Raw genomic sequence first — 12,748 nt, forward strand, 5'->3', positions numbered from 1 at the left:
TTTTCCAGGGGCACTGATCCGTGTTGACTGGAGATCACTTGTCATTTCGGGAGATCTCCAGACCCCACTTGGAGGCTGGGATTGCCAGCCTCCAGGTAGTGGCTGGAGATCTCCCAGAATTACAACTGATCTCCAGGCCATAGAGGTCAGTTCCCCTGGAGAAAATGGCAGCTTTAGAGGATGGACTCTATGGCATTATACTCTGCTGAGGTCCCTCCCGTCTCCAAACCCCTCTCCAAGTTCCACCCCCCCATATCTCCAGGAATTTCCCAGCCTGGAGCTGGCAACCCTATCGGTGGATGTGCGCTCTTCTGCTGTTAGGGTTACTTATTTAGACTTGGCCAGCCTGGTTTGGTATTGCTGGGTGTCAGTCCCTGGCAATTAGATCCCCAAGTCCCTCACAGCAAGCAGGCAGGAGCATTGGTTGAAGAAACCTAACAACAACATTTGATTTGTATACTGCCCTTCAGGATAACTTAATGCCCACTCAGAAGCAGTTTACAAAGTATGCCATTATTATCCCCACAACAATGAACACCCTGTGCAGTGGGTGGGGCTGAGAGAGCTCCAGAGAGCGGTGACTAGCCCAAGGTCACCCAGCTGGCTTCAAGTGGAGGAGTGGGGAATCAAACCCGGTTCTCCAGATTAGAGATCCATACAGTTCAGGTGTACAGAAGTAACTAGTCATACAATAGGACTGCTGATACAGACATTCTTCCGCCCCCCTTTGCATTTAGGCGCGAAAGCCTAAAAAGTTACATGGGAACAAAAAGCAGTTTAGTCTGAGATGAGGTACCCAGTGGAATCTTCTCTCCTGTGAAGCAGATATATTTCAGCACCCAGCTGCAAGCTCTCCGCCAAGGCCACACAGAAATGAAAGCGCATATTTCTTCGAGATAAGGAAGAGCCTGCTAGCCTTCGGCAATTAATATTAGCAGTTTGGACACCCTCAGGAGTCTTCTCATGAAATATATAAGGGACAGTATGTGACTTAATATAAAATGCAGTGTAAAATGCAGCATACCACAAGGGTAGAATTGTCTACATTATTTTCAGTAAAAAAAATCAGAACAGTGATGGCATACAACACAACAATGGCATGGACGCTGGCCGTCCATGACACTGGGCCACTTAGCACAAAGGAACGTTCTGGAGAGTTCTATGGAACCAGAATGCCTTGCAGCTAAATGCCCCCATTGTGTTGGTTGGAGGTCTTGGGTTCTGGAATCATGATCACTTTAAAATACACAGCAGTAGCCAACCCGAGGAATGGGTGGCCAAGGCCAGTTCAGGCAGACCCTGTTTCTGACCTTGGTGGTGGTTCTGGCCCTGGAGCCAGGCCCAGCCCAGAGTTGCTTGCAGTGTGATCCGAATTTTGCAGTCCGGTTTGCCTCTTATGCCCCCCGCCTGAGCCGCAAGTCCTGGGGTCCCGGGGACGTACCAGCAGCAGGACGGCGGCTACGAGGTTGGGCTCAGGACACGTTGCGGGAGATGCGCCTCGAGGTGCCTGCTGAGATCAGTGAGTCACCCTATAGGACCATCTGCCCCTCCCACCTCTCCTGTGCAAAAGGGGTCAAATGCATCACCACTAGCTATGGGTCTGTGACATTGCATATGTTCAACCAGTCCCCCTGATTTGAAATTTCCCGCAGTGGCAGAAGCCAAAGGTTGAACATGACCAGGCGAATTCAGTGGCCAAAAGATGTGGCCTTCCCTGGGCAGTGTACACTTTTGTAGTTGAATTTCCGTCTGTTGTGAGCATGAAAAGGGGAGGAGGGAGCTGGATGTTTTTAACTGACTTTAATCAATGAGTAGGTTACCAACTGAAATTATTGAGAGAACAGGCTTCTTTGTGGTTTTGAAGCGTCTCTTTTTTAACTCTGCTGTGTAAAGGAGAGTTTTACTAGTTGCTGCTCAGAACCTAAAGCCATCTGTTGGTGACCATTCAACCACAAAGAAGCAGCATGCATGCCTCTGTATGAGTGCACAGACATACATACAGGGACATCTAATTCGCCTGTGGCATTGACGACACCAGATGCAGTGACAGGCAACAACCTGGATGCCCTGCCCCATCCCACCATCTCAGTTATGGAATAGATTCAGTCGTCCTTTACCCTTTTCTACTCCCAGGAAAATTACTATGTGCTGGGTAGGGCTGGGAGGGGGGTTACGACGTTTCCATCCTACTGTGTGTTGATACGGCTTCTGCTCTCCCCCTCTCGCTGCCCAGCCTTTGAAGAACTCCGGAAAATAGCAGCGAAAATCTACGGAAAACTTGATAATCTGTTTGAAGTGAAAATGTACAAGCCAGGTAAAAAAAACACAATGTAGGCTTTGTTTTTGCATCTTTTTATCATGGAGAAATTAATTTTGATCTCACCTTTTGGTCATTTTATCTCTGGCCCTTTTCCTCCTCCCTTCCTTCTCTCCCCCCTCTTTTAAAGTGCTCCTCTCTCCCTACCAAACTTTAATTTGTAACCTCCTTGGAGTGAGGGACCTATCACTTTTGTTAACGCAGTTCAGTAAAGTGTTAGATGTTGTTATTCCTGCTGTTGTTGTATTTGATAATAAACAACCAATGGGGGATTTGAACACAAGATTTAATCTATCAGAACTCTTTTGTCCACTTTATCACATTCCCTCTGATAGAATTAAGCCAGTTTAACATCAGTTCATTGTCCTCAGGGATTTCTGGGAAGTGTAGGTCAGTTGCTAGAGAATCCCCAACTCTTTCACCAGACCACAATTCCCAGGATGCTTCAGGGAGGGAGCCATGACAGTAAAACCAATACAATTTGAGACCTGTATGTTTGTGTGTGTAGATCTGACAAGGGGATTCTCCAGTCTTTAATTCTGGAAACTGATATGAGTGTGAACCTGGTACCGTCCTTCACCCAGATCATGTGCCAATTGTGTCATATCACAGTCCATTGGTGTGCCACTGTTTTTCTGAATACTTCTCTTGTCTCCAAGGTGTTCTTCCGGAAACCCTGCGTTCCATATTCCAGGAACAAGTTTCAATGCTACGGGATTCCATCATTGAAAGTGAGTTACTTGGAGGCAAGCTAGAATCTTCCCTCTCCCCAGTTAACTTTAACAAATCCAGTATAGAGCTGATTCCCCTTTCTGTTATGCTACTGGTATTTTGGTCCCCATGCAGACAAGGTGATGGAGTTTATAGTGTCTATCAAATGATACTTTACTGTTTTAAATGTTGATCATGTACCAAATCTCTTGATGCGACAAATAGTCAAAAAGGGAATCTATCTAGGCAGTTATATAAGAGGCAAAGTTTGGGGGAATCTTTAATATCTTTAGTTATTTTATTAGTACCATACCTTTTCATATAAAGCATTCATGGCAGGTGTAAGTTGGCTTTCTCAAGACCGACCCATTTGCCTTTTTGCAGCTAAAAGTGAAAATGTTATTAACTCTTGGTGAATTTTTGGAAGATAGAGAGATTCTACACGCTTCAAGATAATTACAGCTGGGAAAACTTTTGGGGAATTAGGAGTTCAATGAGTTGTTTTTTTCCAATGCGACTTATACATACACAAAATTTGAATGGCAACCTTCTCAAAGTGTGAGGTGAAACAGGAAAAAATGCTATTATGAGCCATGGGGGCTCTATTAATATCTTCTTCTTTCCTGTATTTTTGAAGCAGGCTGGCCAAATAGGATAAAGAGCGGTTGGGAGGAAGAACAGCTATGGGAGGGAATGGGTATTAGCCATGAAAATTAACCAGAACATCCGTACGAGCCCATTCTCTGTAGTGACCCCTACCTTATGGAAGAGCCTGCCTGAAGAGGTCAGGAAAGCTAACCACAGTCCTAGCATTCCACAAACGGTGTGACACTGGATTATTCAGGACTTTCTTACACGAGTAACAGGGCTGCTCTGTAAGGAAATGGTTCAGAGAGATGTGTTGGTGCAGGAATAGGGACTAAACTATACAACTGTGCAGGGCTTTTTTTCTGGGAAAAGAGGTGGTGGAACTCAGTGGGTTGCCCTTGGAGAAAATGGTCACATGGCTGGTGGCCCCGCCCCCTGATCTCCAGACAGAGGGGAGTTTAGATTGCCCTCCGCGGGTGTGGAGGGCAATCTCAACTCCCCTCTGTCTGGAGATCAGGGGGCGGGGCCACCGGCCATGTGACCATTTTCATGAGGTTCCGGAACTCCGTTCCCCTGCATTCCCCCTGAAAAAAAGCCCTGCAACTGTGTGCTATAGGTTGGTTTAAGTATATTCCAATTTGATAGTTCGGTGCTCTTTAACACATCGTGTGTGTGCATGTGCCATCAAGTTACAATTGATTTATGGTGGGGCTGTCAAAGCAAGTGAGAAGCAGAGGTGGTTTGCCATTTCCTTCCTTGCCAATTTTCCTTTGTGGTCGCCCATCCAAGTACTGATGATGCTTAGCTTTCAAGATCTGAGGAGACGGGGCTATACCAGGCCGCCTTCCTTCCTTAGTATGTCATATCCATCTCCTTATGTTTAGGGTCAGCATTGTTATTCAGCTTTGTTATCAGATCTCTGCCTGTTTTCAAATTTCTGCTATCCTTACTCTATTGTATTGTTATTGAACGTTGCAGCCATTGATTGTATGGATTTATGCTATGTAATCTGCCTTGAGTGTCAGTGAGAAGGGCAAATTACAAATGACATTAATAACCCCGTAACAAAAAGTCTGCCAAGAAAATGTCGTGACTCGTGATGTGACGTCCCCTCCATGGGACTTGGTGCTTGCACAGGTGACTACCTTTACCTTTAACGCAAAACTAGGTTAATCTGCAAACTGATTCCCTTTCAATGGACTATTAGATAATAGAAGTTGTCTGTAAGTCGTCATTCGATACTATGTGTGAAAATAGATCCCAAAAATTGGCCTGTGGGCAAGATTTGCTCTTTAGGGTAACTGAGATCTATTTAACTTGATAATTAATTGGAGGCTGTGGGTATCTTTGTTACTAGCATAACAGTTTCTAATCAATAAACGTAACTACATATTAGCAAACTTAATTTTAATTCTCTGTTACTGTTTTTCCAAATGATCTCATAGATCCAGGTTTTCCAAAAAAAAATCTCTCTTCTCTCTGTAGGTAGGGTGAAGTGCGAACGCCATTGTGGTAAGTGAGGCTTTGGTGTTTTAAGGCAGAAATGGATGTGTAAAAGAGCCGTTCTAGATGCTACTCAGGAGTAAGTCCCTTACTTGGGAGCATGTGTGGGATAAGGTTGCATGCCTGTTCCTCATTACTCTTTTAAAAATAAAATTCAGGCCAAACGATGTGCAGTGTTAGGGATCTACAATTGCACTGCATTGCATTCTTGGATGTGTGTTTTGAACCCCTTCTGATTATGGCTGTAGCTGGGGCAATTAACTCCCCCCACTTAAGAACCACCATACTAGACCAGACCATCTATTCCAGCATCCTGTTTCTAAGAGCCAAGCTACAAGTGACGCCTGACACAGGTTGGACACTTGTCAGCTTCCCTCAAGTTTTGATGGGAAACGTAGGCATCCTGGTCTTGCAGCTGTAACGGAGAGCCAAGCTGTAAAACCAGGACGCCTACATTTCCCATCAAAACTTGAGGGAAGCTGACAAACGTCCAACCTGTGTAAGGTATCACTTGACCAGATTCTCCACAAAGCCCACAAGCAAGGGCATCAAAGCCTCTTGTTCCTGCATCTGGTATTCAGAGATAGACTTCCTCTGAACATGGCGGTTCCATTTAGGGTCATTATTGTTAATTAATATGTCTAATTTCTTTTAAAGCCCTCTAATCTACTGCCCATTGTCATATCTTGTGGTGGTGAGTTCCCCAAGTTAACTATGCACTCTGGGAAGCTGCACGATTTTTGCCTACAGTTTTCACCCTGATCAGCCCACCCCCTCCACTGATGTTAATCCTAGTAATGTATGAAGCCATATATATTAAAGGGTTGTAAAAAAAATTCAAGATATATTGTGATGGATTTCCAATGTCAGAGGTAGGTTGTAGCACTTTTATTTAACTCAAAAGTTATCCTCTGAACAACAGAAAGGGCAACTGATCCAAGGTCACACGCAGGGCTTTTTTCTGGGAAAAGAGGTGGTGGAACTCAGTGGGTTGCCAGCACAGAGAGCAACTCTTGGTGGGAGGTAGTGCCCCGGTACCACATGCGCAATGTGCGTGCACACTGCCAGAACCACACAATGGCATCACTTTGGATCAGCTGGAACAAGGGGGGAGTTTTTTAAAGTTTAAATCTCCCTTGGCGAAAATGGTCACATGGCTGGTGGCCCCGCCCCCTGATCTCCAGACAGAGGGGAGCTTAGATTGCCCTCCGCGCCACATGGCGCGGAGGGCAATCTAAACTCCCCTCTGTCTGGAGATCAGGGGGCGGGGCCACCAGCCATGTGACCATTTTCAAGAGATTCTGGAACGCCGTTCCCCCGCATTCCAGCTGAAAAAAAGCCCTGGTCACATGGTGAATTCCATAACTGCGTACTCTGTAAGCCAGCCCAGGACTTACTCTCTATAATCCTTCAAGGACAAATCTGTATTTAATATTTAGAATCCCCTTCTCTCTCTTCGCCCTCCATTAATGCTTTCCCATCTTATCTACACTGTAGGAATAAACTGGTATGAAGCCATCTCTTGCGAGACGTGCAACCTGACCAAGCCAAGCTGTTTTGGGTATAACTGCGAGTAAGAACAACTTTTTACTGTGTCTTTTGTGTGTGTGTGTGTGTTGGGGGGGGGTGTTTTGGAGACAACAAGTAGGTGTCCATATCCACGGCCCCAATCCAATATTTGTCAGGCAGGCAAATGGAAGTTCTTTTCCTTGTTGGAAAGTTTAAGGGGGAACTATTAAGTACACTAGGTATGTTAACCAAACTTCATGGCCACCCGTTTTAATTCTATGATCCCATTTTCAGATGCGGGTTTCCTCCCTTTGGGACAAAATTGTAGTATGTATGTGTACACACATCCTCAGCGTGCACGTTAATTTAAACAACTCTTAAGAAGAGAGAGCAGACATTCTCTGAAGCGCCATGTTGACAACTTCCATGTTTGACAAACATATGAATCTTTAGGCCAGAGGTCTTTCTCAGACTTTGCTGAGGTTCCTTTGGTCATTTCCAGGGCAACACATAAAATATTGGCATGATCCACAGTCAAAAAAGAGCAGGCTAAAAAGAATAAAAGGGGGGGGGGGAGAGCAGGCTGTGCTTGGCCAGAATCCTCCATGCATAGAAGAGCACCCAGCCACTCCCTATCCTCTGCTGCTCCCAAATCACGCACTAAGTCCTGTTAGCCACATCTCCCATACAGACTGACCCTGAGCTTCTTTTTCTCCAACAGGTCCTCAAAAGAATGGGAAGGTGCCCTGAAAAGCCTGTATTCCTACATGTAAGTCAGTGCCAAAGAAGATGCCCCTATGGGGACTGACTGGGTGGGAGCCAGGTATGGGAAGGGATGCTCTTCCAGGTACCCAAGTTCAGTCCTCAGCATCTTCAACCAAATTGATCTTGGGCAGCAGAGGAAAACCCTCTGCCTGAGATTGTGGAGAGGCAGACCAATAACATGAGCCACCTGCATGTGCTCATCACAGTGTCCCCTCCCTTACGGAGCGAGTGAATGCAGCTGAGCTCAGCCTGAGTCAAAAATGTCTGCTGTTCCCTCCTCTGAACCAAAGCTGCCCTTCTGGCAACAGAAAGCTAAGTCCGTGTTTGACTGGCTGGGCTTCTAAGCTGAAGCTGTGATGTGCTTTGCTGAGCGTTCTATAATGCTCAGAACCTCTGATCACGCTCCGGCTTTCCTCTCTCTCCCCTTCTAACTTGGGATATAAAGAGTGATTCGATTGTGGCTCCTTATCACTGCCCATCCCTGAAGAGACCTATCAGCTGGCTGAAGACTGGCTGTTGACCAGCTAAAGTTCTCGTTGAAGTGCCCGGCAGCAGTGAGGGAAACAGTGCAAAGAGAACAGGGGGTGGGGGGAGGGCTGCAGGGCTGCAGCTCCAGGTTGGGACATTCCCATAGAATAGGAGGGAGCTTGGAAGAACAGGATTTGGGGAGGGGAGGGACTTCAGTGAGGTATAATGCCACAGAGCGCACCCCCCCAAAGCAGCCGTTTTTTCCAGAACTGATCTCTCTAGTCTGGGTTGCAATTCCAAGATATTTCTAGGCCCCATCTGCAGGTTGGCAACCATAGTGCCTTGCTGTCTAGGAAATGGGAGCTCATTGCAGGAGCCTGTGGGGAAGTTAGCCATTTTCTGCACTGGAGGAAGCAGAGCCAGGACTCCCAAATGGAGCTTAAAGGAACATAAGAGGGTCATGTTGGGGGAAAGGGAGATGCAATGGAGGAGCCAACAGCCCTGTGGCCATGGGTTCATCACCTGTGAGCAGCTCCAAAGAAGCTCTGCATCTACAGATACTCCCATCCACCTATACTGTGAACAGATGGGGTCAGCCGGTTGGTCTCTCAAGGCTGGTCTTGTTTCCTCAGACTGGCACTGGCTTCCCAGGGTGGCTCAAGTACAGGCCTTTTGCATCAGCTACTATCCGATGCTTTTAACTGGAGCTGTCAGGGATTGAAATCGGGATCTTCTGAGTGCAAAAAACGGGCACTACCACCAAGTCACAGCCTCTCTGCAACCAAATCAACCTGACCCTTGAGCAGGTCCACAGTCATTGCAGAACCGTGCAAAACTGTGCAGGTAACCAGCAAGCTCGAGGTTATTCGGGCAAGGCAGAAGCCACGTCTGGCCAAGGAGTCCACTTTTGCTCTAGTTTCCAGGTAGTCGTGCTTGTTTTTAAGAAAAATACACCGATGCGAGGCCTTCGCAGTTCCCGAGAAACGCACTTGTCCCTGTCTGTTCTTCTCTTTCAGAACTGATTTGCAGAAGTAAGTTGGATTCATTCCTCACTTGGCACTGGCATTGTGGATGGTAATGAATATTTTCCCCCCTTCCGAAACACGCCCCTGGCATGAGAGAGGCCTCTTGCCAATAGAAGCCAACCTTGGGGTGGTTTCCAAATGGGGCTGAGAAGCTTGGATAAAGCAGGAAAAGCAGGGCTTTTTTTCAGCGGGTGGAACAGAGTTCCGGCACCTCTTAAAAATGGTCACATGGCCGGTGGCCCCGCCCCCTGATCTCCAGACAGAGGGGAGTTTAGATTGCCCTCCGCGCTGCTCAGCAGCGTGGAGGGCAATCTAAACTCCTCTCTGTCTGGAGATCAGGGGGCGGGGCCACCGGCCATGTGACCATTTTCGCCAAGAGCAATTTAAACTTTAAAGAACTCCCCCCCCTTGTTCCAGCCCAAAGTGACGTCATTGTGTGGTCTTGAGTTCCACTACCTCTTTTCCCAGAAAGCAAGCACTGGGGAAAACCATTCAGCTGGTTTCATTGAAATGCTGGAGAAGAGAGAGTGGGGAATCGGGAAATGCCAGGAGAAGGGATAAGGCTCCAGCTTCTCTATAAAATGTTTCCGATCTGTTTCATGGTAAACTTAAGGAAAAATCAGAGATACAGAGAAGTGGTGATACTGCATTTTTAAAAACAAATGCCAATATTCCTTTAGGGTGGCTGCTTTCCTGAGATTTTCTTGATAAAACGAGAGCTTTCTTGCAGAAACAAGTAATAGGGAATGACTAATAAGAATTGTTCTTGAATAGGAGCTCCCCCATGCCTTATTTACCTAATTCTCCTTCCAAACCCTCAGCTGGATTATTTTGCAGCCTTAAATATGATTTTAAAAACCACCAAAAAAGTTAGCCTGATATTATCCCCCCCACCTTTGCAGCTCTGCACATCTGTCTCACCTTTCTCTAGCAGCACAAGAGTACCCCTTGCTTTAAATGGCCAGGGCCCAAGGCGTTCGGAAATGTAGTAGCTGACAGGCCAGGGAAAACACACCTGGCTCCTGCTAGTTGAAATGCCTGATCCTTTTGTCAACAAAACACATTTTTCACTATACATGGGCAACATGGCACTTGTCTACATCTTCTGCATGCTTAAATTCACTGAAATGTTCAAGTTCCCAATAGGATGCTTGAGAAGTGTGCAGTGTTTGAAGAGGTGCCGAGTCTCCGGGCAGTGCAGAAGCACCTTTCCAACACTCGATGTGAATTTCCCACCTTTAAATTAAAAAAGTGATGATCTGAGGCCCAAAGCTACATGGGGACGGGAGCCCCTCCTGGGGGAGACTACCCGCATTGCAATGCCATTTCTAAAAAGATGCTCCTGGATATACGCTCAACAGAATTCCAAACACTAACTGGCAGCCGGCACAAATAGCCACACGGTCTTCAAAGGCCAGGAGCCCAGGGTCAAGCATCTTCCAAGACCTACCCCCCCCCCCGCCGCCTAACTCTATTCCCGACAGAGGGAGGCAGGGAGCTCAGCCTCCTGCCTAACTCCTAGAGAGCGCCAGGGGGCTTGCTTAACATGCCTGGGGGAGTGACAGGGTGAATAAGCCTCTGTCTTACCAAAAAGCCCCTTTTAAAAGCTGCTGGTTGCATCCACAGGGCATCTGGGGAGTGGGCGGCAGCCCTGAAGGAAATCCCAGTGTTTAGGTAAGTGGCCTCTTCCCTGATCACTCAGTAGACCACCAGAAAAAATGGATGTGTTTGCCTGGGAGCGGCCTAAGATGGGGCAGTCAAGAAACAGGTACAGGGAGGGATCCAGAGATGGCCAAGAAGCAAGAAGATTGAGTTGCAGGCCCCTCTGCCCTCTCCACTGATAGCTTCTTGCTAAGAAACCTCCCCATGCCCTAGCTCCTGCCTTGTTCCTGCCTTCTGCAAAAGCTTTATCACAACTGCATGTTGCTTTGATTATTTCAGCCACGCCAATGTGCTTTGATTGCTGTGAGATCAGAATGGCTGCAAAATGTACTAGTTCTAAGAAGGTTCAGGTCCAACATGCATGGATGAGTTGCAATGAGGCCCAATCCGTAGCCAAAACTTGCATCAGAACTAAGGGCACTCAGTAAAAACAGGATGCCACCCTACCCTTAAAAGGTAGTAGCGTAGATGTTCAGTGGGCACAGATGAGGGGCCGCTGGGTATGAAAGGCTCTCCAGCACAGCCACTGGCTAAAAGGTTTCCCTTTTCTGTGTTTTTCAGCCACTGCAAAGCCACCAGGTAAGCCGAGATAGTGCCAGACCCAAAGGCGACACCTCTTATGTATGGCCCAAGCAGCAGAACATGGAGTAGGGTTGCCATTTCCAGCTAGGGACATTCCTAGAGATTTGGGGCAGAGGAAGAAGCTCTTGCAAGGGTGTGAAGCCAGAGAGTCCACTCTCCAAAGCTACCATTTTCTCCTTGGGGAATGAGCTGTCAACTGGAGATCAGCTGCAATTCCAGGAGAACTCGCGGTGCCCCTGGGTGCTTGGCAACTCTAGTGGAGGGGGGGGGAGGCTCTTGCTTCTTTCTCCCTGCAGCCTCTTGATCCCACAAAAAGCAGCTCTGGGTGAGGAGGGGGGCTGTCATAGGAAACAAGAGTCAGAAAAGATCATGGATGCAAGCTTACACTTACTTTAAAAAAACATGCAGGGGCAAAGTCATTAAAGCAACAGGTAAAACCAGGTGATATAAACCTGTATAAGTTGCTGCAAGCAATGTTAACTGGTGTGATGTAAAGTCAACTGCACATTAAACATTCCAAGGTTGCGGGAATTCCTAGTGACGCTCCATCCCTGAGACTGGGAAGAGGGCACAGGAGAAGCAAAATATTGCTGCATCTCATGGGTATCAACCAGAATTTTGACAAAAGGCGGTTTTTTTGTGTATAACACATGCAAGCCACTACTTTTCAATGCATGATTAACTTGCAGAATTCTCTGGCCCAAGAAGTGGCAACAGTCATCACTTCAGAGGGCTTTAAGGAACCTATCAGACACACTCACAGAAGAAATTTCTATTGGTGGTCATGGCAGCTATAGCAGAACTTCCACATCCAACAGTACTCTACCTCCATTTACCAAAACAGAATACGGTTATACCGCTAGAAAAACCTGAAGGTTGACAGTTCAGCCACTGTCAGACTGCCCAGACCTCCCCCACCCCAGACAAATCAACACATCATATTCTAAATTACAACATCCACAGTTCATTCACTCTTGGGAGGGTTTCTCAAAATTGACGTAGTACACAGTTGCTGAATTTAATTTTGTTTCTTCCTCTCTCTGCAGCCTAGAGGATCTGAATTTTGAAAGTAAGTTTCAAACCAAGAGATGAGTTCAACCAGCCTTTCCCAGGGAGAATTGGGCTTGCGTCCAAAATCTTCCACGATTGTTCTTCACACTGTTTGATATGCCAATTTGAGCTTCCCCACCAGTGAAAACTGAATTGGTTTTTCTGATCGACAGTAAACTCTGCTCCCAAGAACCCCCGCCCCCCCCCGCAAACTAATCTGGTCCCACGCAGACTTCAGGAAAAATTCCATGGGAAGAGTTGATTATTATTATTAATACTAGCTGCAGGTACTTAAGAGTTGTTCTCCATTAACTGTCTACCTTGCTAAAACCGAAGATTTAAGCATTTCCCCTGCCCCCCAAATGTCCTGTCCAATGCAAAAGGGTTCTGGGACATGCTCTAGGGTAGAAGCAAACAAAAAATACATTGGAGATCAATTGCCATTGAACCCCGCCCCCTTGCTCCACCAACCAGACACTGCTAGCCAGAAGCAGACCTTCGCGCAATTCAAGGAAGCACCTGCATTCCTAAGCAAGAACATCAGATCAAGAGAAACAAAAGCACGTGT

At 46.8% G+C, this 12,748-nt stretch overlaps 1 protein-coding gene across 1 annotated transcript; it reads left to right on the forward strand.

Annotated features, from left to right (window-relative positions):
- Nucleotides 1-1,269: 1,269 nt before the first annotated feature.
- IZUMO4 (IZUMO family member 4) lies at nt 1,270-8,920 on the forward strand. Its single transcript, XM_054979663.1, has 7 exons — nt 1,270-1,519; nt 2,234-2,314; nt 2,977-3,048; nt 5,102-5,128; nt 6,617-6,692; nt 7,350-7,397; nt 8,878-8,920. The coding sequence occupies exons 1-7, from the start codon at nt 1,270-1,272 to the stop codon at nt 8,894-8,896; spliced, it is 573 nt and encodes a 190-aa protein (XP_054835638.1). The 3' UTR covers nt 8,897-8,920.
- Nucleotides 8,921-12,748: the final 3,828 nt, after the last annotated feature.

Source organism: Eublepharis macularius, chromosome 5, assembly GCF_028583425.1.
Source record: "Eublepharis macularius isolate TG4126 chromosome 5, MPM_Emac_v1.0, whole genome shotgun sequence".
Taxonomy (NCBI): Eukaryota; Metazoa; Chordata; class Lepidosauria; order Squamata; family Eublepharidae; genus Eublepharis; species Eublepharis macularius.